Source organism: Scleropages formosus, chromosome 18, assembly GCF_900964775.1.
Source record: "Scleropages formosus chromosome 18, fSclFor1.1, whole genome shotgun sequence".
Lineage (NCBI taxonomy): Eukaryota > Metazoa > Chordata > Actinopteri > Osteoglossiformes > Osteoglossidae > Scleropages > Scleropages formosus.
This window is the reverse complement of record NC_041823.1, coordinates 5,625,402-5,652,834: the sequence shown is the minus strand read 5'-3', so window position 1 is coordinate 5,652,834 and position 27,433 is coordinate 5,625,402. Positions and strand designations below refer to the sequence as shown.

The 27,433-nt window shown below is 48.1% G+C and overlaps 1 protein-coding gene across 4 annotated transcripts in view; it reads right to left on the bottom strand.

Annotated features, from left to right (window-relative positions):
- The window catches only part of vps13b (vacuolar protein sorting 13 homolog B), a 249,181-nt gene that overhangs the window by 81,427 nt on the left and 140,321 nt on the right, over nt 1–27,433 (bottom strand). For 2 of the 4 annotated variants that reach the window (XM_029245971.1, XM_029245972.1), the window contains exons 25-30: nt 26,577–26,780; nt 23,350–23,521; nt 21,705–21,819; nt 19,755–19,821; nt 17,455–17,869; nt 16,871–16,982 (exon numbers count right to left, since the gene is read on the bottom strand). In XM_029245971.1, coding sequence (XP_029101804.1) covers nt 16,871–16,982; nt 17,455–17,869; nt 19,755–19,821; nt 21,705–21,819; nt 23,350–23,521; nt 26,577–26,780 — 1,085 coding nt within the window. Of the gene's footprint in view, nt 1–16,870; nt 16,983–17,454; nt 17,870–18,878; nt 19,021–19,754; nt 19,822–21,704; nt 21,820–23,349; nt 23,522–26,576; nt 26,781–27,433 lie in introns of all 4 variants that reach the window. The other 2 variants (XM_029245969.1, XM_029245970.1) reach the window with 1 other exon arrangement.

The following is a 27,433-nucleotide window of genomic DNA, read 5'->3' as shown; positions in this document are numbered from 1 at the left end:
TCGGAAAACGTGTGTATTTAGCAGACACTTTTGTCCAAAGCAACTTCCAATGAACTCTATGTAGTGTTATCAACCCACACACCTTATTCACCAAGGTAACTTACACTGCTAGATAGACTACTTACAATGGGTCACTCATCCATACATGAGTGGAACCCACACACTCTCTCTGTCACTCACACACTATGGGGGAACCTGACCAGCATGTCTTTGGACCGTGGGAGGAAACCAGAGCACATGGAGGAAACCCACACAGACACGGGGAGAACATGCAAACTCCACACAGACTGAGCAGGGATCAAACCCACGTCCTCTCACACCACCCAAGTGCTGTGAGGCACCAGTGCTACCTGCTGTGCCACTGTGCTGCCCTTCACCTAGAAGGTAAGATATACACATCAGGTTTCAGAGAACAGGAAAACATCTGGAAAGGAAAACAAAGGACCCCTGCGGGCATCAGGGATGAAAAGTTGGCCTTCTGGAAAGTTCCTACAGTGGAAACCACATGTGTTAAAAGGGTCACTTCTCACAGACAGCCCGGGTGCAGCGACACACATAAGCACCGGACCCAGAATCAGCAAACAGTCCAATTACGCACATTTACCGCAACGAAGTGCTGTGTGAACCGCCTTCCGCTGCAGACGTGCAACGGAAGCCTGTTATTAATTAGACTGATTGGAGTTTAAAGGCTTTCGCACTCGTCGATTAAATCATATTTACACAAGATCCTCCAGCGCGGATTACCTTTATACACAAAGTGGGCCGCACTCCACTGACACCGAGGTAGGAACTCAACTTTGCGTCTGCTGAAGTGGCGAAGCAGAAATGCGAATAACAATGGGAAACGGTTTTGTTTATACGGTAATAGTGTACACTGAGAGTCACTGTTTGCAATTCCATTTCAACATCTTAATTGCACAAGTCATTTTTCTCCCGTGTAGTTTACATGTCAGTGTATCCTAGCTATAAACATGGCATATTGACCATATAGTTCTGAAGACACCACCATGTGCTCCGCAGCACCTGCAAGAGATAAAGAGTCTAAAATCATTTAGAGCCTGACTGAATGAGTTAAAAGAAGCTGGTAGCGTAGAGGTTAAAGCTGCTGCCTTTGGACTTGAAGGTCACTGGTTTGAATCTCACCTCTGGCTGTAGCACCCTTAAGCAAGGTACTTAACCTCACTTGCTCCAGTAAAAAGTAAGTCGCTTTGGAGACAGCATCGGCTAAAGGAATAAAGGTAAAAGTGTGAGCGGGCAGTCATTTTGTGCATGGCCACATGCCCTCTGGGGGGGTAAAAATGGAACTTGGTTCTGGCTGGACCCAACACCCCAAGTGCGGACAAGGACGAGGAGAGCTTATCGGTGAGTCGCTGTGGCAGATGAAGGACTGCGTTAGAGAGCGAGTGAGTCGACCTCGAGGTAAGTGGTGAGATGCAGGGTTTCTGAGAGCGATGGCCTTCTCTGGTCATGACCTCGCTCTCTGGGGTAAAACAAGGCCATCCTGGAGCGGAGGGGCGGTGCAGTCTACGATAAGCCGTGAATCCTTTGAGGGACGTGTCTAGAAGCCCTGCTCAGCTGCGGTTAACCGCTCTCCTCCCACAGCAGCAAAGATCCCGGAGGTTTACAAAAAAAAAAAAAAAAGTGAACGAAGAAGTGGAAAAGCAGAAGACGAGGACCAACGAGCGGAGCACGTCCACGCAACGAGAAGCTCTAACAAAGGGCACTTCTGTTCCGCTTCTGTCCCGCAAGAGCTTTCCGTTCCCACGGATGGGAGCCGGTGCCGGCCGGCCTTGTTTTCCCCAGAATCACTTCCTTCCCGAGTAACGGATACAGCGTTGCTCTCCCTTCCGCGCACCGCTCTAATTCTGCTTTCGCTAAACATGTCAGGCGGGATTTGGGGGAACCGACCTGACGGGAGAGGTGCGAAGGGGGTGTCATGGCAACTTCCTGCGCCCGATAGGAAACAGACCGCGGCTCATCGAACACCGATCGCGTGACGTGACCGGATTGGTGCTTTAATTGCGTTGCGTCCGTCGTCAATTAATCGCCATACGGATCGTTCGCGTTCGGCTTTACTGGAAACGGCGCGAAGGGATCTGGGGGTCTGGATCATCCTCAGATAAAGTGATTTTCATCAGGTTTAAGCGAAGCAGGCACATACCGCAACGCTACTTAAGCAGTAATTAAAGGAAGATAATAATCTGTTTGTTATTTCTGTGGGGTTCCAGCACTTTCTCGGAGGCTGCGGGGCCCGATCCAGCTCGACTCTGGATTGGCGCTACTTGAACTGTGCCCCTTTATACAATGAGCCCTAATGGCACGGGGCGAGAAGTTTTACCGCGGTGTGACGGGGCTTCCGACAGGATGACGTACGACACCAAGGTGTGACAGCAGACAATGACGGGCGTCTCAAAAGCGGAGGCCAGATCCTGGAAACGCTTCCCTTTGCATTGAGGTAAGCTGCAGTTTCCCCAAGTGTTCATTACTTGCACCCGACTGAGGTAGACAACAGGGCGGTTAAAGCACTCCTTCTTCTGGACCTTCGAGCCACATATTTTGCCTAATCTGCTGCAGAAAAAAGCTCTGGCTGAACAATTTAGGACCTTTCAAAAAAGAGCGGGAAAAGCAGAAAAATAAAAACAAAAACTGCTGTTTATTTGCTGTCGTCTGCTGACTTTGACATCCTGCAGCTCTGATTTACTTTTCATGGTAATTTTCTCAACCGGTGCTCCAAAAAAGCATTTTACGGTGCTAGAGATTTAAAGCAGGTTTATGGCTTCGACATTTGAATGCACTACAGCTTTTTTCCCCCTTTTTAATTGATTAAGCAGTTCAGTACTGCAGAATACAGTATAAGAGAGTACAATCTGGACCCTGTTAGCATCTCCACGGGAGAATCTGAACTATGTTTCAAGATGCAACAGAGATTTCATTTTATCTGTAAGAGCAAAATCCTTGGCGGGGCTTTTTGAAGTAAATTAGGAAACATTAAAGTCAATTATTTAATTCTGACAAATGTTTAAAGGAACAAGATTACATGTCGGGGATTTACCCTTCTTTGAGTAAAGAGAGAAGACTTCGTAAACAACAGAGGGGAAAAGAGACGCCGTCTTTGATTAGGTTAACTGGTGTTACAGGTTTAGCGGACAAGCGGCGCAAACATGTAATCAGATCGCTAAAACAGTAGGTCTTTTTCCCGCCGAATCTCTCGACCTGAAGCAACATCTCATACTAATTCAAATTTCCTTCCAATAAACAAAAGCTAAATGAAACAAAATACAATGAATTAGTGCTGGAAGGACCGCCCCCCCCCCGCATAATGGGATTAAAAACTTATGTCTAAAATCACCACATTTTTTCACTCGCCATCCAAAAATATGAGTGGGCTTTTGAAAGCCTCGAGCTGCCCGAGAGAGAGAGCTATAACTACTTTCTCATGAGATAATGTCCAAATAAATTTCTGTCAGCAAGGAAAACAGAGTAAAATAATTAAAATAATGTGCAGCACAGATGCTTCCTACATCAGCTAATTCTTCCTCCCAGAAAGGCCGCTGGAAGCGCGCTGCGGCTCCGAGAAGCAAGGTCTCCGCTCGCGTCGAAACTGCCAAGCGCTCTTATAGAAAGTGACACTTGTGTAGGATCGTTTTTCTTTCCCTTTTTATTAAAGTACTTTGTTTCCTGCATAAATGCACACTGACAAATGAGAAGGGGGAAAAAAGAGGAGGATCACATGTTCGGCTCAGGTCCGCCATGGAAGGGCATGGAGAAACATTTAAGGAGAGTGGAGGTAAACAGTAAAACATAGGCAAGCAAAGGGTGCCAGAGGAGTGTACCGTGTTTGGGATGAATAAAGGTGCACGTGTGTGCGTACGTACGTACGTACGTACACACACACACCCCTCACTACTGAAACTTATACTCCAACTGCAAAGTGTATTCCAGATTTTCAACTTGTATCTTAATAATTTACTTTTTTTTTTTTATTTAGTAACTTTTTTTTAGTTATTTACTTTGTTATTAGTCGACTCTTTCTCCAAAGGGACTTACAATGTAAAAAAAAAAAAAAAGTTGAATTACCCAGCAGGGTAACTTTTACTGGAGAAATTAGGACGTAGCACTAATTTAGCTTGTACTGTACCTCCATCAAGGGTACCGCAAAGCAGGGGGTGGGATTTGAACCCAGACCCTTCGAATTCAAGGCAATGACTCTACCATGATGCCACCTGCTGCTCTTCATCTCTGTTCACTGTTCTCATAACTGCCAGCGCTGGAAATTATCACATGAGCTCTGTGACACTCCTGAAATGCGTGACCATGCATGTGTGTGTGTGTGTGTGTGTGTGTGTGGGGCAGAGAATGAGTGTGTGGTGTTTGGAGCTGCAGAAGAAAGACATTAATCATCAACGCACCATCGGTAATAAGTTCCACAATGAAGACATTAGAGTTGAAACGCGATGCAAGATGTCTTTGCTCCTGGCCTGCAGAGCCAAGTAGTGGAGGGGGAAGACCCCCGCTGGGCAGGTTGCTAACTGAGCACATCACTATGAAAACACAACCCCCCCCACATACACCACATGAGAAAGACGACTCGTGGGTACGACGATAAAGAGGTCGCAGTTTCGATTTCAAAAAGGCCAACGAAACGTTGAATCCTTGCACTTATTAGTGTGAAGCACAGAGGATCATGGGAAAGCAGAGCCCTTCCAAGGAGCTCGAGAAGTGAGACAGCCACCCCCTGCCGCCTCCATAAATGGGCAGTTGTTTGGAGCTCTCTCAAAGGGGTGCAGCGCTCCCGTCAAACATAGAAGGCCCTCGGCAAACGGCGCACGTGAAAGGCATTACCGCGATGGGCCACCGTCTGCTTCCTTCCTGCGCACCAGCGGCAGGAAATGCTCTACAGCGTCAATAAAGCAGCTTCCCGACCAGAAGGCAGGCTGCTGTGTTAAGGACTGTCCAAGTGCGCAGCAGCGTCGCGAGGAGGAGGCGACTCAAGAGGGTTGAGCTGAGCCAGGGCAAGCAGGGCCGAAAGTGGCTCTACAGCAAGCTCTCCGGCCACCTTACCATCCCTCCTGTAAACCACAGCAGACCCCCTCAGGACTCGAGACCCTCTCTTCCTGGTAGCTCAAGATCAGAATTTCTCAAGTTACTCTGATCAAAGGTGCAAATTAATAAATAATAATACATTACATTTATTTGTTTCACAGATGCTTTTCTCCAAAGCGACTTCCAATGGATACCATGTAGTGTTATCAGTCCACACACCTTATTCACTGCGGTGACTTACACTGCTAGATACACTACTTACACTGGGTCACTCATCCATACATCGGTGAAACACACTCACTCTATCATGATACTCATACGCTATGGGGGAACCTGAATGCATAGCATGTTTTTGGAGTATGGGAGGAAACCAGAGCACCCAGAGGAAACCCACTCAGATACAGGGAGAACACGTAAACTCCACACAGACTGAGCGGGAATCAAACCTATGTCTTCTCGCACCATCCAGGCGCTGTGAGACAGCAGCACTACAAGCTGTGCCACCATACCACCTGTTCGTTTAATAATGAACGAAGCTCAAGCACACACTGCTACACACAGATTACATGTAAAACCGGGAAGGGAGACTTGTTTTAAGATTTGCATTGGGGCCAATGACTGTGATGATGGTTGTCTGGTCAAGAGGGCCAGTGACGCAGAGACTGAAGTTCACGTGCTCCTTTTTCTCCACGTTCTTCAGCTCCGGCCAAGTAACAGCGGAAAAAACTGTAGGATCTGTATCTTACATTTATTAAATTAGCTGAACAACTTCTCCCAAGTAATCCATTGTACCAAGTCACACATGATTATTTAACCATTTACATAGCTGGGTAATTTTTAATGGAGCAATTTCAGGTAAGTACCTTGCTCAAGGGTACTACAGCTGGAGGTGGGATGCAAACCTTCAAACTTTGGGTCCAAAGGTGGCAGCAGCTCTAACCACTACTCTGTCAGCTGCCTTCTGCCTGGAGTTGAGAGCATCCTGTGCAGCTGCATCACTGCCTGGTTTGGAAATTGTACCGTTTCGGATCACAAGACCCTGCAGCGAATAGCGAAGACAGCTGAGAAAATCACTGGGGTCTCTCTCCCCTCCATCACAGACATTTACAGCACACGATGCACCCGCAAAGCCACCAGCATTGTGGACGAGCCCACGCGCCCTGCACAAAAACTCTTCACCCTCCTGCCATCTGGTAAAAGGTACCGAAGCATTAGGGCCTCTCACGGCCACACTGTTTCTTCCCCCAAACCATCAGACTTCTCAGCACTCAGGGACCGGACTGACACCGGAACTTCTGCAGTAGTCAGTGCTGAACTGTCCGTTATTATGCGTTTTCTCCCGTTTTAGCAATTACTGAAATGGTTAGTATTGCTGAAATGTCTAGTGCTGTTTGCACAAGTCTTGCATGAGTGCACTTTATGTAGTCCTGTGTAAGTAGCTTTGTGTTGTTTTATGTAGCACCGTGGTCCTGGAGGAACGGTGCTTCGTCTCACTGTGTTACTGTACCAGCTGTACCATGGTTCAAATGACAAGAAAGCCTCTCTTGTCTTAAGATGCCTGAAAACAAAACCTCACCTTTGTCCCTCTCATGGAATGCAACGTTGGCTCTGAAAAAATTCTATTTCAATACTTCATATTATCTGTTCTGTCTGTAGTTTAACTTCTAAACTTCTATTCTACAGAGTTAAATCCGAGGTGTCAGGACTGTCCACATCCAACGCCCATCCACGCCTGACGTCCACTTGAGGAATTCCTCTGGAATGAGCCGCCGCCTCTTGTGTTCGCCAGCTTGCGATGGCTCGCGACTGGACGCTTTCACGGCGCCAAGATTGGGCCCATCTGGTAGGCGTCAGGCCATGTGCACACTGGGCACGAGTAGGATGCCTGCAGGACAATCACACGCTGGAATTTGCAGCGAACCGAAAGCATCCGGGGGCTCTTGAAATGCAGCCCCCGCCGTTAGGGTTTCACAACGGATCCCAGCGCCTCATCAATGTGTTGAATGAGCGGAGAGACCAAATCCAGCACGACCACGAGAGGAGAAAGGAGAACTAAGTGGTGTGAAGGAGCGCAACGCTTCTGCTTTCCAAACAGCTGTCCCAGGAGATGTGAACGAGCCACTGGGGGTCTTTGGGGTCCAGGTTTCCTGCGGAAGGGACACCTCCGTTTCCCAACACGCATGTCTCTATTGCAAGGACCTTAACACTGTCAGCTAAATAAATAAATGAAAGATGCTGATACCCATGAGAGCATTCAAAGGGGACGCAGCTGGGGACATGACCCAACCAGGTTCAAAAACCAAGTGATTAAAACTGTTACCTATTAGACGAAAATGTGTGTGCAACCCCACAAAAAGTCCTGTCAATTTCACGATAGCAAAATTAACACACATACTGAGCTGTATGGCTCCACACACTCTTGTAGCTGCAGCACAGAGACAGATAGACCTTGTTGACCGTGTCCTGCAGCACCTCAGAGAGGGTTCACACATCCATTCACTCATATTAAAATAATAATGCACACAGTACCTCACAGTTATTCATTCATCTGATGCTTTTCTCTAGTTACTTACAATATTAAATTACTTACAGCGATCCAGACATCTGGGTAACTTTTATAGTATCAGTCAGGGTAAGTACCTCGATCAAGGGCACTGAAGCAGGAGCTGGGATTCGAACCGGGGTCTCTGACTACACAGGCAGCAGCTCAAACCACTACGCCACCTGCTGTCCCTGAGCTTACAGTTGAGCCACAGCGAGGCTAACAAGAGGAACGTCCAACAAGTTTTATTTTTATTAAAAAAGGAGGTGGTGTTACATTTAAAGGGTTAGTTAAAGGGGGGATGAAAGGACGGATGGAAGGACGGATGGAAAGCAGACAGAACCAACGTCAGGGAGCTGCTGGAATTTTGTCTGCGGGCACCGAAGGAGCGGGCAACCTGTCGAACGGTTCCCATCAACACCATAGAAGCCAGCTACCAGTAAAAAGGTAGGTGTGCTGCTCGCGGGGAGCGGAAAGAGACGTTTGTGTGCTGGCCCCTTCCATACGGTCTCTCTCTAATGTCAAATTGTGCACCCCGGGGTTGCAATGTGCCTCTTATTAGACGAGCATTAAGCAATTATCCCATCGTACTTTCAGAGCTGCCGAGTGCTTGCGGCTTCACACACACGCATCTGAAGGCCCTTTTCATTCCTGGCCCGGGTTTCCCAGAGCTGGGAGCTGCCGCACTCCACCAGCCTACCGGCGCGGTGTCGGGAAACGCAGGTCTGTGCAGGCAGGAAGGTGGTCCCCCGCGCTCTCTATTACAGAGGGTAAAACAAGGGGGAAGAAACGGTGGTCGATGCTGCACTGGAGCGGTGGGGAGAGCAGAGGAATCTGGGTCTCAACACCACATCCACCACACAGTGGACAGTGACACTAAGAAATAGACACTGCAGGTGGCTGCGAAACAGTGGTATAGTGGTGATCAGTTCTGGGTTCAAATCCCCACTCCTCCTCTAGTACCCTTGATTAAGGTACTTTCCCTAAATTGCTCCAGTAAAAATGATCCCACTGTATAAATGGGTAAAATCACTGTAAACAGCTTTGGGGAAAAGTGTCATATAAATAACAACGATTCCCAACTCAAAGATCACTACATGATTATCACAGCTTTTTCTTTTAAAATATTTTTTATTCAGCCCCCCCCCCCCAAATTACGGTATACACCTAGAGAAAAGAGGTCAGATATATGAAGAAAGAGGAGGGGGGGGGAGAAAAAAAAAAAAAAAAACAATCAACTACTGGCCACTGTCCAGTGGGACAGCTGGTGCGAACACGCACACACCCCCACACATACAATGGTGTAACACCAGTAGACCTCTGCTCTCCCCCAGGGGGTCTGGGGAACTTCCCGAATCGAGCGGCCGTGTTTTCTCGGAAACCTACATCCCGCCACCGGAGACCCGCTGCCGGGCACCGCTGCCGTATTCACGCAGCCAGGCGGCCACCTGCGGGACCCGGACCAGAACCTCCGCGGACCCGCGGCAGCTGGCAGGTGATCCCCCACCCCGAAGGTCCGCACAGCGCCTCGGTGACTGACAGCAGGCCAAAAACAAGGCCCGTTCCAGGAAGCGGCAAAAAAAAGAAAAAACTGGATAAATAGAAAAACGGCCTTCGTCTCTTGTGTCACAGCGCTGCTCAGGCGCGTGCTACTTTCACGTGGCGTGACCCCGACAGGGGGCAAGGGCATCAAGAGCCGGAGCCGGCCAGCGCTCCGCTGCACTCTGCTCCGCAAGGGCCGATCCAGTGACGACGCCTTTGTTTCTCGGACCGTAGCAAACGATTGGGTTACAAAGCGGAAAGCGCAGAGGCCTCCTCTCTCATGCAAACAGGGGTGGGGGGGCTGCGGTTTCCTCGTTTGATTTTCCAAATTTCTCCGTGCGCAGTCACCCCTTTAAAGTACAGCCTGAGAATTTATCTACATAAAATGCCCACCAGTGTACCGCGGGGGCCGCCTGGCTGAGACTTCTAATCCCACTAAACCTTTAAGCGCAAGCCGAGAAATACAAGTGTTGCGGTAAAAATTCTCACAGAAGAGAAACCCTGAGAATAACATCAGAGGGGCCACAGATATTTATGGAATGAACCGCAAGCTGTACACAGAAGTCAGCAAATACCACAACACAGATGCGGCACCGTTTCCCTCCTAACGGAAAATACAGGCATCCTGCGACTCGGCTCGCACCGTCCTCTGTCCAGATCGGTCCGGTCTGCAAAAAAAAAAACTAATCATTATTTGCCGTCTTTAAAAATAACACACAGTTTAGGCGATTCTTACACCGGACACATTTCCTGTCCTTCACAGAAACGAACGCAGGATGTGTGAGGGAACACAGTCACTGCACAACAAGAACAGCTTTGTGAGTATCTATCGGTGATTCATATATGTACGAAATGCTAAGGATGGTTTTTTTTTTTTTTTAAAAAAAAAAAAAAAAAAAGAAATTAATAAAATGCAGCGGAGAGATGTGGTCGTACCCAGGAGACGTTTGACTTCCTTTCCTCATTAGAGCACTTTGTCTCAAACTATTTGAACACGAGGAGGACTCCAAATATCAGCTGCTGGATCAGCACAGCCGTCAGAGTCACAACATAAATTCTGGACAACTTAATAAAACGGATGTTTGATTTACTCCAGCAACAGCAGCCACATTTTTAAAACAATTTTATCTTGCATTAATCCCGCGTGTCACGGCAACATGAAATATCTCTTTGCGCTACAGAATCCAGGTGTTTCATTTGCTGACTGACAAAAACAATGTTTGTTCTGGCTGACCCACGTCTCCCTGGTTATTTTCATCTTTCTACCCGATTAATACCAGAGAGAGAGGGAATGAGTGGGTGATCGAGCGAGAGAGAGCGCAAGAGAGAAAGAGAAAAAGAGGGGGAAAGAGAGAAGGAGCTAGTGAACGAGTGAGAGACCAAGAGAGTGAGAGAGACAGAGAGATAGAAGGATGGAGAGGGAGAGTGAGTGAATGAGAGAGAGAGAGAGAGACAACAAGAAGGATAGAGATGGGGTTGGAGACCAATGTCATTATCAAAACTGGGTGTAGAAATTCAAATTCCACCAAACAGCTCCCCTCTGTATCAAAGACTACAGGGGTCTCCTTGAGGTCACAAAAGATTCATGTTATAGGAGATATCATCATTTGCAGCCATAGACGTCATTTCCCAGCAGCCACCTGGAGCACGGAGCTCTGGCCTGCAGGATTTTGTTTTCCAGTGACCTACTGGACGGACACACTGTCACTGTAAACTAGCAGTCCGGTGACCTGGAGATCCCTAAAGGTGGAGCTGTAGGCGGAAGGTTGTTGTTCAATGCTGTAAGTGGGGACTCAAACGTAAGAAGCACTAAGGAAGAGCAGGATGTTCACACAGTGTGCAGCCAGCGGTCATCGCACGACGCCCACCCGAAGCTCCGCCCCCCCAGCCTCCGTAACAGCTGATGAAAATGACCCGGGGAATGGAAATTATACACAACTGGTGTTCTAGCACTCAGATTTCATCAGAGAACCAGGAGCATCACTAAGGAGCGCAGAGACTTTCAAACATTCCCAAACCTTGTCGGGGGGTGGAAACACCAGGTGTGTTGTGTAACACAGGGGTGTCCAGGGATCTGGTTACTCTCGCGTTCACGTAACACAACACACACCCTGGTAAGCCCTGTCCTCCAACATGCAACACAGACTCTCTTCCCTCGCCATCCACCATGTGGACAAGTGGTAACAGGGTGAACGTGGCATCCGAAAACAGAGGATTCATAAACGCGGTTGTGCGATGAGGCAACTGATGAATAACTTTGTCGCTATTGGTTTTATTTTTTCATTTATGTTCACTTTTATGAGTTACAGAGCACGGTAAAGGCAAGAAGTAAGAGAGTGCTGTGAAATGCCAAAATTGGAAACCTCAATGACGAGAAAATGGACCAAAAAAAAAATTAAGAAAAAAACTGGACAGGTCTATGAGAAATCGGGAGGGAGAACACGGTGATCGCCGTTGGACTTCAACTCCTTCCATCCATGTAAAGACGCAGCACACAGATCAGCGCCACGCCACTGAAAGGGTGTGTAGTCGGCAGGTGGTGCAGCGCTAAGAGCTGCTGGCTTCCGATCAAAAGACTCGGGTTCGAATTCCAGCTCCTGTTGCAGAACCCTTGATCAAAGTATATACCGGGAATTGATAGCGGTACTGTAAAACAATTTGGAGAATAAGTGACACAAGAAAATTTTTTCAAAGTTCTTAGTTATGTTGATTTTTGTGTTGATTATGTTTAGTTAATGTTTACTGACTACAAAAATACCACTAGTTCTTCTAGAGTGTCACTTTTCAGTTTGGTACTTCACAGACATTGGAAGGTTCTAGGAAGCACCAGAACATTCTAGAAAATACAAAAACATTCTAGAAAACATCAGATCTAAAAGGCTCCTCTAATATTCGGTGCTTGGGAACCGGTGCCAAAATTTGCTCATTTCAGGAATGTAAAACATTTTTGTAAAAACTGACACGCAGCACGAAATAATGCCAAATGTATGTTTAACCTAACAAAACTGAATGGAAAATGCAAAAAATGACAATAAAATTTCTTTCAGGGTTTACATTGTGCAATAAATGAATAAATACATATGAAAACAAGACTGTGCTGCATACCGTTAGGGCAGCAAAGGTGTCTTCGGAGCCCTTCGCCATATGTGGGATGTTTACCCACACAGGCCATAACTGAAATAGCACAGCAAGGCAAAAACTAATATCCAGTCAACATTTTTCTGGTGCGAAGTCATGCACCCTGAAGGTATCGAGCTGAACACGGCTGTTCGGTCGCTGAGCTGCAGTGCTCAAAGAGAACAACACAACGAGGCCGTCAGGCGTGGAGAAAACAGCCGCTCTTTTAGCTGGGACTCGAGGAGAAGCAGAGGATCGACGCCGTGCCTTCACAGATCCCACGAAACCTTCAGCACGTGGCCGCTGTGGAAGATCACGTCTAGAGGGAAAACTCAAGGTGTCTCCCAAAAAGGAAAAAAAAAAATATTCTACTTGTTGCTCTTTTAACACTATATATAACCCTGAGAGTTGCTGGTTCCAATCACAGGATGGACCCCTGCTTCAGTGCCCTTGAGCAGAGCTGCTCAGTTGAACTAATACAGTAAAAGTATGCAGCTGTAAAAAATTGTTTTGCTACGCTGGATAAAAACACTGCCTAAGCAGCACAACAACAACATTTCATATATATATACGTGTGTGTGTGTATATATATATATATATATATATCGTAAGTCGAAAATGCATTTAATACACACCTCTGCACGACATACTGGGCGATATGGATCGCTGCCGCTACCCAGCATCATTTCCCACTTGCCCGGGGAAAAAAATCTAAATTCTAAGTACTGACTACTGAATGTCTATCGCCAGCTCACCATTGTAAAGTCGAAAAATTCACAAGTCGAACCATCGTAAATCGGGGACCACCTGCATATATATATACTGTATATGGATATATATATATATATATATATATATATATATATATATATTAATCTATGTATATATATATTTAAGGAGCCCTTTGAAAGAGACATTAAAGGGAGCAAGACAGTGGCAGTAATAATAAATACTCGCCTTCAGTACTTCTGAACAAATGGATTTCCTGTCACAGCCCGCTTTGTACCACAAGCCACGCTACATTAATGCACATTTTTGGGAAGACTAAAGAGTCCACTGGTTGCTTCAAACTGTTTCACATGTAAAAACATTTCACTTTTACATGCGTCCTTTAAAAGGCCGCAGTTGCTTTGCTTTAAAGAGATGAGCGTTCCCTGCCATTTGTCCCGAATTAGGGCAAAGTGGGCCTTCTTAGCGGCTCGCGCTGCCTACAAGAAGCTTTCAATTACGTGTTCCGTGAGCGGGGTCTCGCTGGAAAAAGAGACGGAGAGCTGCGTCGATCTGTGAGATTTTACAGAGAGCGTTAACCACAAGAAAAGCCCGAGCAGAGGGCAGGCCGGACCCTCCCAGGTCTGCGCTCACCCTCGGTGGAAAAATCCTCCACCAGCCCGAGCGGGAAAAGTGATTTCAGCTGTGTAAATCCACGGCGGCCTTGCAAGGGGAGACAGGCGGCATGAGGGGCAGTGTCGTGTCTCACAGCCTGTCCGGCAGCTGCCCCAAAAAGCAAGAGCCACTGTTACATGTTCCCACCGAATAGAACCATCTTATCTGGATCCAAGTAAAACTTACATTAACCCTTCAGCTTTCATACTCTCATCATCTAACGGTTATGGTGACATATTCTGCTCAAGTTGACACATTTGCCCCACCACACACACTTGAACGGCAGTGCGAGGAGCGTACCTGGTCCATTCCTGTGTGTCTCCGACAAAGTTGGACAAGCTGTACTGAGGAAACGTGACGCCACTTTTACATTTATTCATGTAGCTGTATTAATTATATTATATCTTACACAGTTATAAATTACAGAGCATGCCATCTTTTGGTGTACTATAGACATCACGTTGTAATATCAATAGTGGTTATACAAGATACTGATATTATATCTATCCATCCTGCATCTCACACTGCATTTTCCAGTCCGTTCACCAATCTATCACAGGCAAACACGTGTGCAGTTGCCATGTTTGCCGCTGCTCCTGTCTCCCCAGGGCAAAAAAAAAAAACCCGGTACCACACACGGTAACACTTCACACTCAGTGAAAAGGACTTTCACGCCTTTGGTCAGGATGTTTACACTGCGTCCTTCCCCTCTGCTGTGGACTTTTTCCCCCCTCCTCCCAGGACGGTAAAAGCACTTGCCAGTAAACACTGCGGAGCAATCATTTAATGCCAAGACTTGGACTATTTAAGACAGTCACCAAATTATGACAAAGGATGTAATTAGAGGATGAATAAACAGAGCAAGGAGCATGGCTACTGGCATTTATTTTAACTTTCCACATTCCTCCCTTTTTTCTGCATCACTGCTGACATCTGAAAATTACAGATTATTTTTACAATGGTCTCATATAACCGAGTGCCTAATAACGCGGCGGCTCTTTTTTCTTGTTAATGTGCCACAGTGTAATTACTCTCGGTTTCCTGCCCAACCAGCTGAGGGAAAGAACCAAAACAGCTCAACTGGTTAATGAGAAGGTCTTCTTCCCAGAAGGTTCTGCATTCATATCCCACAACTCCACACCTTAAGAAAATCTCAAACTGAATGAAAAGAATATCGGTGTTTTGTCCTTAAACAGGCATTTTTCTAATTATTATTATTTTAATTATTTATCTGGCATTTTCCTCCTACGTGAATTACAGCGTTAGGTTTGTACACTGCTTACTGTATCAATTCAAGGAATGTACCTTGACCTCCTATTACAAAGCAATGGCTCCATCCATCGAACCACCCAGTGCCTTCGGTGTCCAAAGAAACTCCTTCGCTTCCTTTGGTCCTTCGCTAAGCATATAAATAATGAGTTGTAACACGGCAGCAGGTAGTGATCCAGGGCGCTGGGTGTGGCCCCCGTTGGCCCGCCAGCTCCAGCTAAGTGGTACTTTGGACAAAGACACGACAGCGCCGGCTGGGTGACTGAACATCAGTCAATGTAAGAGCAAATCGGACAACAGTGTGGTACGCAGCTGCGCTTGAGTATTTATTTTTAGGATGTACAGCGCAGACGGTAAAACCAGACACCATCACTCATCTTTTTCTCTCACTGTTTTTTTTTTTTTTTTTTTTTAACTAATTTAACCATATAACAAGATGGCAGCCAATCCTGTGCCACCACAATGTAGCTGCCTTTTAACCAGCTATACAGATGGGTATGAACTAAATATAAGATAGCAGTAGACCTTCTCCAGGGACTCAAACCCAAGCCCTTGGTGCAAACACCTATCCGTTGTGTTTGTCCTTCAACCCATTATCAGTGACGGGCTGCCCCTCACGCAGGGTTGCGGCGGTCAAGAACCTATCCTGGAAGGATGGGACTCGACAGGGCAATCACACACACCCACTCACTCACACATTCACACACTACAGGTGCTTTAGAGCCACCAGTCCACCTGAAACCACAATCTTTGGACTGTGAGAGGAAACCAGAGGAAACTCATGAGAACACGGAAAACATGCCAACTCCTCACAGGCTGAGTGGGATTCGAACCCACATCCAAATACACAGACCAGGAGTTGTGATGCACCAGTGCTACACACTATACCACACTGCCACCCACATTTGGCATCTGTGTTCTCCAGAAGAGGCCCAACCACTGAACTGCTCAAGTGAGTATAGTAAGATGTGCAAAAGTGGTTCTGGAAGAAAGTGCCGGCAAAGCAGCCGAGCAGTAATTACAGCCCTCATCCGGAGCAACTGACTGTAAGGGGCGATAATCACCGAGTTGCGGTGCCGCCACTGCGCGTCAGGCAGTTCAGCTCAACACACGGGGATGGGAGAGGGTTGTAGCAGCAGTCTCAATTATGAGCCTCGCACACCCAAACACACACACACAAACACAGAACAATCTCCATAACTGCAGTGTTTATAGAAAGTGAAGGAAACAATGTGGGAGAGGGGGTTAATACACCTTTTCTTTCTTAAAGGCCAGTGTCAGTTCTCATCCCGCCAGCAGCTGCGCTCCACTTTAATCTGCCTCATTACACGTGTCTGCCAGCTCCCTCTGCCCGTGCTCCATTGGTGTGGTTTCCAAAGCCGCCGTGACACGATCCAGAACCGGCAGTCTGTGCAGAAGATGTGTTTATGCCAACCCCCCCCCCCCCCAGCACCGCCTCCCTCCCCTCAGAAGTCCGCCTTCCTCTGCAGCTTTGATCCACATGGCACTGGGGCTATATCAACACTCTTGGGTTTCAGATGCCTGCTTGACGTGTCACTCAGAACACTACTCGCCACAACACCGTCGCCACGGGGGGCTCTGCGAATGCCCTCCTGTGAAGTGTCACTGCCGCTCAAAACCGGACTAAATTTGTCCGTTTATACAAACTGGTCCTTCAACTAAAAATAGCAGTTAGCGAAACTCTGGCCCCTCCCCCACATACACACAACCCTTCACTAAAGCCCCTTTCAAGGTTAGGGTAGCGCTTCGATGGGGCAGGGTGTGGCCTGTGAAGTCGAGGCAGGACCTGGATATGAAGGGGTGCGATCCTGCTGTGTGGGGGCAGGGCCTGGACTGAGGGGGTGGGGTATGTTCTGCATAGGGGCAGGGTCTGGACCGAAGGGGTGGGGTCTGTGCTGTATAGGGGTAGGGTCTGGACTGAGGGGGTGGGGTCTAGGAATGTGAGTTACTTACTGGTAAATGTCTTTGCGCAGCACAGTACGGCTCAGGGGGTTGTCGGCCTGCGGGGCCATGCTGACGGAGCCGATCTTCAGCACCAGAGTGTCCTCCTTCCTCAGGTGAGACTCTGCTCCAACACAAACAGTCAATGTCAGAGAACGTTCATCATCATTCATGCAGGTGCTACAATCTCCGTTCATTGCTCCTCATCTCACAAACAACAGAAGTGTCTCCATCTCGATTTGTTCCAAAATCACTTTTAACACTAAGTTACAATGTACAAATTTTTTTACATTTACATTTATTTACTTAGCAGACACTTTTCTCCAAAGCGACTTCCAGTGAACTTTCTGTAGTTATCAGCCGACACACCTTATTCACCAAGGTGACGTACCAGTGCTTATACCACAGGAAACGTGTAGCTTAAGAAAGTGCAGTTAAATAGGTGAGAAAACGTAGTATCGTATGTGTTCGCACCTCGACAGTTGCCACAGAATGTCACAAAGATTTTTCTGCTACTTTAAGAGAATCTGAGGGCAACAATATAGCCTCAACGGCTAGTTGGTACAGAACCATGAAGCAGGAAAGCTGGCATTCACCTGCGGGCGGCTGGCGGTCCTGTGGCACCGGGCAGAATATGCGGATGACGCTGGTGTTGACGTAGATGAGCGGTAGGCTGCTGGAGCTGAGGGCGTGGCTACGCATGGGCTGCCCCGGTGAGCGGCGCTTCTCCCGGCAGCGGCGCGGCAGTGTGGTGCGGAAGATGCCCGCTGCCGCCGCCAGCAGGGGGCAGGAAAGCACCACATCGAAGGGCTGGGCTGTGAGCAGGATCTCACGCAGGTGCTGGGGCGAGCCGTCCGCCAGCCCTTCCGAGAGCCGCGGCGCCCCGCGGGAAGGTCCCCGCTCCTGGCGCGCGGTCAGCTTGTGCCGTACATTCTTGGTGACCGCCTGCGTGTAGGTGACCGACAGGAAGCCGTGCTGCTGGTGCGGTGCCTCCAGCACCTTCGCAGCTGTCTGCTCGCGACAGGGAAAAATGGCGGCTGTTGAAGTGGCTCTCGGCACAGAAGACTCTTGGCACATGGTTCGGCGTGATGGAGTTAGCTAAGCCGGAGCCGCGAAGCCAAAGGCAAGCTGCTGCTGTTACTGCTGCTTTCTGAACCCTGTTTTTCCCTCCAAAAATTGTGTTAAGATATAATCAAGATTTCATTCTAGATGCCAACAACCTACTCATGCTGAATTTACATTTACTTTTATTCATTTTGCTGGTACTTTCCTCCAAAGTGACTTACAGAAATCTACCTGTTTAGACAGCTGAGGAGATTTCGCTGGAACAGTTCAGGGTAAAAAACTTGACTAAGGTGACAGTTCTAACCACTCCTCTACCTGGTGCCCCGTGCATTTATTTTGTACTATAGAATTTACAGCTATATATGAGTTAAGATTTGAGCAAAAGCTTCATCAGAAAGGTATGAAAATATGAAATTGTAGAAATAACGCAATTATGGTAAAAGGTTAAAAAAAAAAAAAAAAAAAACCTCTGAATTGTACAACATTAATAACACATGCGTGAGCTTCCATTAACTTTGCAAAGAGAGCAAAGCGAAGAGCCACCTGGGATCAAACTGTGCCTACGGTGTGTGAATTTGTGGAAGAACCAGATGGAGCGACCAGTCAGTCATCATATAGTTGACAATATCATTGCAGACGTTTTCCACCGACCTGTTTTTGTGGTGCGACTAATGCAGTTTGTTGTCGCACGTCCAAACCCAGCTAAATGTGCGCAGATTCCGAGATAAAAATAGATGTTATCATGCTGATATGGGGGCAGATTGAAAACATTCCCAATCCAAGGATAAATGCTTGGGTGGCCCACAGGCATTTGCAGCGATCAGTGAACGAGCGCTCAAACAACCTTGGGCGCAAACTGTTTTCTTTTTTTTTTTTTCTTTTTTTGGTAAAATATGCTTTCAATCAAGGTTAATGGCGGCTCAGCATGTCAAACGTACAAGAGCAGGATTCTTACAGGAGGAAAAAAGCCAGAAAAGTGGCTCAAAGGGTCCTGCTTGCTGACGGGTCGAACCAACACAGTGCGTCTGTTCAGCTTGTCAGTGCAAGAGAGGACCACACCTCCGCAGCGGCCCGAGCCGCGTGAGCCGTCCTCCGGGCTGGGGGCGGGCAGGCGAGGCGGGGGGGGGACAAGAGGAAAGAAATAAAAAAGGCAATAAGCGTGAAATCAAGAGAGATACGTTGATTTTAGCCTGCGGTCGGCGATGGCCTTATGCTGCACGTGGTCAAAGCGAGCTTGGTGAGCTGAGGGGGGGCGCTGTGGCCACACAGGGACAGAATAAGGCCATCGCGGAAGCGTGTGTCACAGCCCCGTAGGGTGGCGGCCTCATCCGTGGCTTCCCCTAGCAGTAGGAGCGCTTCTCCCGCCCCGATCCCATTCAGTCCCTCAGCAGTTAGAGCCTCTGGGAGGACTGGGGATGCTGCAGCGGGAGCCCCAGGCTACGCTTAAGCTCCAAATGGGTGGAATCTTAACTGGCCAATTGTTTTAATTTGCGCAGCTTTCTGCCGATATCCTTCTTCGGGCAAGGACTGTTTACGGCTTGGTTTCCACCTCAAGGCCTTAATCATCGAGCTGATCCAATTACCAGTCTGATGGCAGCACTTTAAAACAGTCTGCTTATTTTCTAATGGCCCAGGATGCGTCCAAGAAAATTTCTGGACCGCTTCCCCTGAGGATCGTCCAAGTTGGGGTGCGTCCAAGCTGGGAGCGCTCGCTTTCCGCAGGAACGCTGCGGCCGCTTCCGTGAACCGGTGCCGCCCCCCCACCCCAGTCCTCCGCGGTTAAGTGCGAGGTGAGCGGGAGCAGAAGGGATGTCTCAGCATGGGGCCTCACCGCAGCCTTATCCTTGCACTGCAGGACGACGCCCTCAAAACGGCCTGACTGCCAGCCTTCTCCTGGCCTGGAAGACACAAGGTTCATCTCACCTACACTCATCAGCTCTGACTGCCATGTCATCCAAATGACCGGCTTACGGCACGGCAACGCAGGGCTGGATGTGTCCCTTCCCACCATTCATCTCCAAATGTGTGACTGTGACAGAATGTGTGTGCTGTGGGGAGTTAGGTAGAACAATGACAATGGAGAGCTGATGGCATCTGAATCCAGAGTGCAAATCGCAGCTTCTATACAAAATCTCGGTCCTCCTGTAAAAGCATAAATGGTAAAGGAATCACATACTCTGTGCACTGCATGCTTACCCAGAAGGAAGAGGAAACACCTCCCTATCTGTCAGATCGGTTTTCCGTAGGCCTGCACGCGTTCGTTGGGGATTGGGAGTAGGGTGGTCAGCGCATATAACACTTTTGTCGAACACATGATCACGCAAAGCGAATGTTTCAACGTTGACATAAGTAGCTGGAACCACTTGCACTGGGAGAACCTACTGGCCCAGCCACCCCACCCCTCATCTGAGGCAAGTAGTTCAATTATTCGGGGACTCTTTGTAATCCCTTCCCCAACCCAAACCCCCTCCACCGCTGGAGCTCGTTCCCCTGGGTTCAGGAGGACGCCCTGATCCTCGACAGCCGCCATCGCAGCATTTGGGGAGCAGCTGGGAGGCATCAGCTCTGATTTGTGTGAGCCGCTCCGCGACGCGGAGGGAACGAGGCCGAACTGTCACCAGCCTGCTTCTCGCGTGGCCATCTCATTGTTCGAAGGAATGCTGAAGGGAGTGGGGGGATGGCTGCCAGCGGGCCGACGTCATTTGAAGAACACCGACTTCGGCCACACAATTGGGATTTTACATCGCTGCGCTTTTGCGCCGAAATGCTTCGTGCCGAAGTTTTTCGCTGCTGATTGCTGCCAGCTGTTCGATACGGCTCTGTCTAAATGAGACCCCCCACGCTCAGGGACCCAACCTGAAATGTCGATATATGTATATAAATTTATATACAGATGCTCCTCGATGGTTCGACTTATCTTTCGACTTTAAGATGGTGCGCAAGCGACAAACATTCAGTAGAAACCATACTCTGAATTTTGATTTTTTGTTCCCCAGGCAAGTGATATGAGGAGTGATATTCTCTCGCGATGCTGGGCAGCGGCAGTGATCCGCATCTCCCAGTCTGCCACGTAGGCGCTAGTGTATACAACCGACAGTCTATAATGTTCTGTTTCTCCAGCATTTTTTTGGATACCTACTTTGTGTTTTGTGCATCCATCATATCTACGAAACGCCTATCTATGTCTCCTGCTACTGGTGAGATGAAGAAGAGAAAGTCAATTACGCTTGAGGAGAAACTAATTAGTATGTTTATATCTATAGTATTTATTATATTGTAATATCTTGTGTTTTTTTACTATGTTTATTGTTTCTTGTTCAGTAATTACTGTACTGTCTTGTACTGTCTGCACACGTCTTGCACACGTGCACTTTATGTAGTCCTGTGTAAGTAGCTTTGTGTTGTTTTTTTATGTAGCATCAAGGTCCTGAAGGAACATTGTTTTGTTACACTGTAGACTGTACCAGATGTATATAGTCGAAATGACAATAAAGCCACTTTGACCAAGGCAGAAAGCCTATAACGGCCATTGCACCTGAACTTGGACTTTCGCAAGCAATGATCTCGACCAGATTAGATGTATTAAATGCATTTTCGACTTATGATGGGTTTATCGGAACATAACCCCATTGTAATTCGGGGACCACCTGTATTTATATACATATACTGCAAATACACAAACACACACACACAGACTGATGTGTCCTACAGATTTCCCTTTCACAGGAGCTGGGCTGGTGCTTGTACTTCCTCTGCACTCCATCTGCCTGCGCAACTATACCTGCACTTGTAGTGGTCGATGTTGAAGCTGCCCACTTTGCACTTGATCTTGGTATACACGTCCTGGACATCCACCGAGGCGCTGAGGTCCTCCAGCTCGCTGATCACACAGATCTCTGTGGAAGCGATCAAACAGGGAAACTGTGAACATGGAAGCCGAGTGCTGGTGACACACAGAAACGTGAGGATAAACAGGGAGATTCTTCTTTTTGTACCTGCTGTGGTGGACTAATAAAAAAAGTAAAGGTGGCTGACAGAAACATCTCACAGAGGAAGTCACATGATGAGCATGGGTGTGTGTGTGTGTGTGTGTGTGTGTGTGTACAAATTAAGGTGTTTTCTGATCTCTGGGTGTGGGTCAACAAGGCTCAAACCTGGTAACATCACATAAGCCCAGTCCCACTACTGCTCTCAGCTTCTCATAAGCAGTAGAGGCTCGTTCTCCCATCAGCTGATCATCGAAGACCTCCAGGCTCTTGCCAAGCCAAAGGCCTGGGGAGCCAGGACCCAGTGAGCCCAGGAAACACTAAGCTGAAGTCCTGGGACCCTCACCCAGAAATGGCACATCTAAAACTGCTAATAAGCTTATGAAAAAGCTCAGTGAACAAGTTGGTGAAGTAAAATAAGGTAATTCTCATTATAAATATACTTTACACCTGCTCAGGCCCTTTAAGTGTTGCGACTGCCACGTTCACCCAGCTCTCACTCTACTCACACTTCCCACAAAATCCATCATCAGCCACAAGCAGGAACGCTACAGAAAACCCCCAGGTAAAAGTCACTCTGGATTTTTATCATTTATTCATTGTCCATGATATACTGCTGCATTTGAGAACCCCATCTTAATATCGCAGCTCCCTCTGCGTCTGAGAAATCCTGAGGCATGATGTGTAAAACCAATTAATGGCAAGAACGCACCACTAGCAGCCTCACCTCGCAGCTCAGATGGCAAATATTAGTACAAATCCAGTGTAATGCCCCTTTAGGAAGCACCTAAATCAGAACATTGCTGCAAACTTCTCTATCGAGCTCATTTTTCAGCACTAAATCTGGCTGATCTGGTTGGCAGATGCTAAATAGTACAGAGAGCAATTGGAGGTGAAGCCATGCTGTCAGTGCAGCTGTAAATCAGCGACAGAGGCAGTTTGGGGAAATTCACCACCACGCTACTTATATGGCCACTCCCAACCAGCACCGCCTGTCCCTTCTGGGGGGGGAGATCTAGAGACTGCGTGGAAGGGCACTGTAGTATTGGATCTTCCACAAATACATACTGACCCCCATACACACCCCCTATAGACACCTTGAGCGCAAAACCAGCCTTTAAGGGGACAGCTATTAGTGTAGTGGTCAGAGCTGCTGTTTTTGACCCAAAAGTAACACGTTCGATCCCCACCTCCAGCTAGAGAACCCTTGAGCAAGGTACTTACCCTAAACTGTGCCAGCAAAATTACCCAGCTGTATAAATGGGTAAATAACTAAGTTTGTAACTGTAAAAATTGTAGCCTTTACATTATAAATTGCTTTGGAGAAAAGCATCAACTAAATGAATAAATGCAAATGCAAGTGGAGCCGAGTGAGCAGTACAAGTAACTATGCTTTAGTGAGACTGGAACGGAGCTGTGAGGGGGGGGTGGTTATAGCACCTGTTCTTTTGATCACAGGGTCCGGTGCGAACAGCTTGACGGTGACTTTGGGCAGCATCCACTGCATCCACAGGCTAACCTTCCCGCTAGAGCTGCCGATGCTGCTGGTCTTCTGCTCCAAGGTTACCGTGTCCAGAGAAGGAGTGTCGTCCCCTGCCGGCACAGAGTCTCCCTAGGTGAAAAAGAGGGGATGTGGGAAGGGGGCGGGGCAAGTGTCTGTCAATCAGACCACTAGCATCAATGAAATAACAAAACGTCATTATTTATCTTGACATTCATTCATTTAGCAGAGGTTTTTCTCCAAATCCATATATTAATTAAAATTTAACAGACCTCTTTGTTTAAGGGGACTTACAGTGTTAAATGCACTGAACTCCGTACAGTCAGTCGCTCATCATACAGCAGTGTAAAGTACACACAACAGCCAATTTAGAGCCACCAATTCACCTGAAATCACTGCTCCGAACTGAAAATAAATTCCACATGGGTTAAAAACAATCATTTGAGCCAAATCCATCCTCCGCTGGCTAATGCGACGCGATGGGAGAAGAGTGTTTACCAGGAGCTATGAAACCACTTGCAGAAAAACAGATGACAATGTTCGACAGAATGATGAGCAACAATAAGGCAAGAATGCGTTGGAGAAGGGCGCCTCTCCGCAGCCATAACAAAGTGGTAGAAACCCCGACTGGCCATTACATCAACGCCGGTTAGCAGAACACAGCTCCAGCGACTTAAGGAAGCTGCAGCTGTTTCTTCTGATGGACCATCTATGGTTTTAACCCCCCTTGTCCTCGGGTGCTCCAACCAGGGGGCTGCTTTCATTTAGAGGCCTGGACAGACGGCAAGACAGCATTAACAACATTGAGTCGACACAAACAACAATTCAAGACCTCCCCCGGCACCCCATGCCCACCCCCCAGGGAGAAGATGAGTGTGAGACGATGCTTTGTGAGTTCTTAGCTCATTACTGGTTTGGCACGAGTCCCCGATGACACCCCTTGCATCATTTTTATTTTTTATTTTTTTTTTTCCCCAAGAGATCTGTTTTCCAAACATAAATTTTCAAAGTCTGCTGTAGGGAGGGAAAATGTGCAAACAAATAGTGCAGCTCGAGGCCCCGGGTGGGATCTGCGCCTGCCACAGGCCCTCTAATCATCAGCGCAGCCTGCGATTCGAGAGCGGCGCGGCGGGAAGGGCACGGTCCCCTCGTCTCAGCCAGAAGTCCTCTGCGGCTTGTGACTGCACACTCCGAATGGAAAACAAACGGAGAAAATATGCGCTTCTCAGTGGGGCGATGCAAATTTGCAAATTGAATTTAATTATGGATCTGAGGGTTCTTGACGACAGAGTACAATAACAACTGAGACGATAATATAAACAAATTATGATTAAACTTACTCCCGAAATAGGCTCACTTCATGGATTATTACGCTGATGAGCAACATATACTCCAAGTACAACTCTGAACCAAACTTTAAAAAAAAAATGCTCTTCTGGAGTCCGTGCTTTAAAATCTATACTGTTGTTAAAATTCAAAACATCTTTCAAAGTGGTTGAGAAAATATCTCAAAGTTCTTTTCTTTTTTAATAATATGACTTTCACAGGACCCTGCAAAGACACTGAACCAGGATATTAAAGAAAATTCAGTCAATAAAAGTTTGGCTCCTTTACTGAAGGTCACTCAAAATATTAGATTTGTACACTAAGCTACTTATAATTACTAACCCATTTGTAAAACAGGGCCAATTTCACTGTATCAGTTCAGGTTGAGTACTTTAATCAAGGATACTACAGCAGAAGGAGAGATTCAAACCCTGGTCCTTGGGGTGCAAGGTGGCAGCTCTAACCACTACGCCACCTTGACCGCTATCTGGTAGCATGTTTCCAAGGATATGACCATGTGACTGTGCAGGTGCATTGTGGGAACTTTGAGCACCCTGTGGTCCCTGTATTTGTGGAGTGTGCTTGACCTGCAGAAGGCGCGCGCGCGCACACACACACACACACACACACACACACACACTCTCTCTCTCTCTCTTCTCCATGCAGTGTACGATTACCCAGAGACCTGATCAGCTACGAAAACCGGGCTGTGGACACCTCTCACCTCCACTGTGCTCTGATGTACCTCACAGAGCCCCCCAGATCCTCCTAATCCCCCCCCCCCCATTACCAGCCCTGTCCCCTCCCACACCAAGGTGAGGCATTCGGGGCCCAGATGTGCGCTGAGCTCCAGGGCTGGAGGAGCTTTTTGGTGCGAGAGCGGCTATGTTCCCACACCTCTGCACAACGAGACCTAAAGTACACAGTGCAGTTCCTGCGCCGCAGCGCTGGAAGCCCACAGAGGAGAGCAGTTTATTTTCTCTGCGCAGTTTGTCTTCGCTCATCAGAGAGGCCCAAACAGAGCGGGACGCGGCCAGCCTGGGGAGTGTCAGAGCGAGGGTGGCGCACAGCGGGAGGGCGGACAGGGGGGTCGCGGCCGCACAGCCCTAACAAAACAGCTCCCGCATTCTTGTTCAATCACGGGTGCTCCCTGCGGACTAAACACTTCTACTGCCGCTCACACTTGAGTAAACAGCAACAAGTGGGCTGTCACGGCCCCGCGTGGCCCCCGGGGACCGCTCTGCCACCCGCGCACCAGTAAGCGATTGAACGCCGGCGATGCCACAACCCTGGGGGCATGACGGCCCACATGGGGGGCAGATGATGCTTCAACGGCCAGCACGTCAACAGCTACCTGAAAACAGGGCAACTCGGCCCAGAGGCCCGTCACAGCAGGGGGGTAACGGGGGGGTAACGGGCCACACGGCTTTCTTTCAGCAGTGTTTCTCCTTCAGACTGGAAACCGAGCCTCGGTTTTAAACACAAAAATTTGAGCTATAAATCCCCCCCCCCACCTGACTTTGGCACAAGGTCATGAGGATGCAGGTTTACACTCGATCACGGGCAGCTCACAGTAACCGAAGACAAACATCCAGGGCCACTGGCACCACGACAGGGGAAAGGGCGTGGAACTCGGGGCTCTCTCAGCGGCGAAAAAAAACCTCTGTGAACACGCGACCCACACAACACCTGGCATCCAAACCTAATTAGCAACTTAAAACCATCAAAAAGACCCACAAACACACTGTGTTTCTGTTTCACATCCACGTTAACTGTGCTTCTGCGTTTCCTCCTGCAGGGTAGCCGAGACCATTGCCCTCCGCCGCCCGGGACCCCTCACCTCGGTAGGAGAGCCGAAGTCTGCAGAGGGGCTGCAGGTGCTGGTGTCCGGGGGTACGGTGCCAGTGCTGCTCCGGACGGGCGAGGCCGGAGCAGCGCCAGGGGGCGGGTCTGGGAAGCTGGGGACGGGTCGCAGGATGCCCCGCCTCTGCATGCGGGACCAGGCGGTGCTCCATGTATGGAAGAGTTCATACAGCAGCTGTACCTGTGAAGAGGAGGAGCGTACCATCAGGAAAAACACCTGAATCTGCTCACCTGTTCTCCCGTATTTCCCCAGGGCTTAAAGAGGTGAGCTGCAAACAGAGGAGACGCCCACTGACTCCGCCTCCCAGCCCATCACCAACACACTTCCGAACACAAGACAAATCCTCGGAGCCTCCGAAAGACAAAGAACATCACTTGAAAACTCTCATGTAAACCTGGCAGAAAGCTACAACTTCAGGGTGTGACTGTCATTTATTACTTGTTTATCTTACATTTATTAATTTAGCTAACGCTTTTCTCCAAACCAACTTAACAGTGTTAAGGTTACAATTATTTACCCATTTATACAGCTGGGTAATTTTACTGGAGCAAATTAGGGTAAGTACCTTGCTCAAGGGTACTACAGCTGGAGGTGGGACTTGAATCTGCAACCTTTGAATCCAAAGGTAGTAGCGCAAACCACTACACTACCAGCTGTATTTATCTGACACATTTCTCCATTTCGACTTACGATGTTGGGTTTGTGCACTAAATCACTTCACATTATTTACCTAAATATACAGCTGGGTAATTTTATACTGTCAAGACAGTACCGAGGGCAGGGGAGATTCTGGACAGTGGTGCCACCTGCGTTTCCACCCCACCATGTCCCAG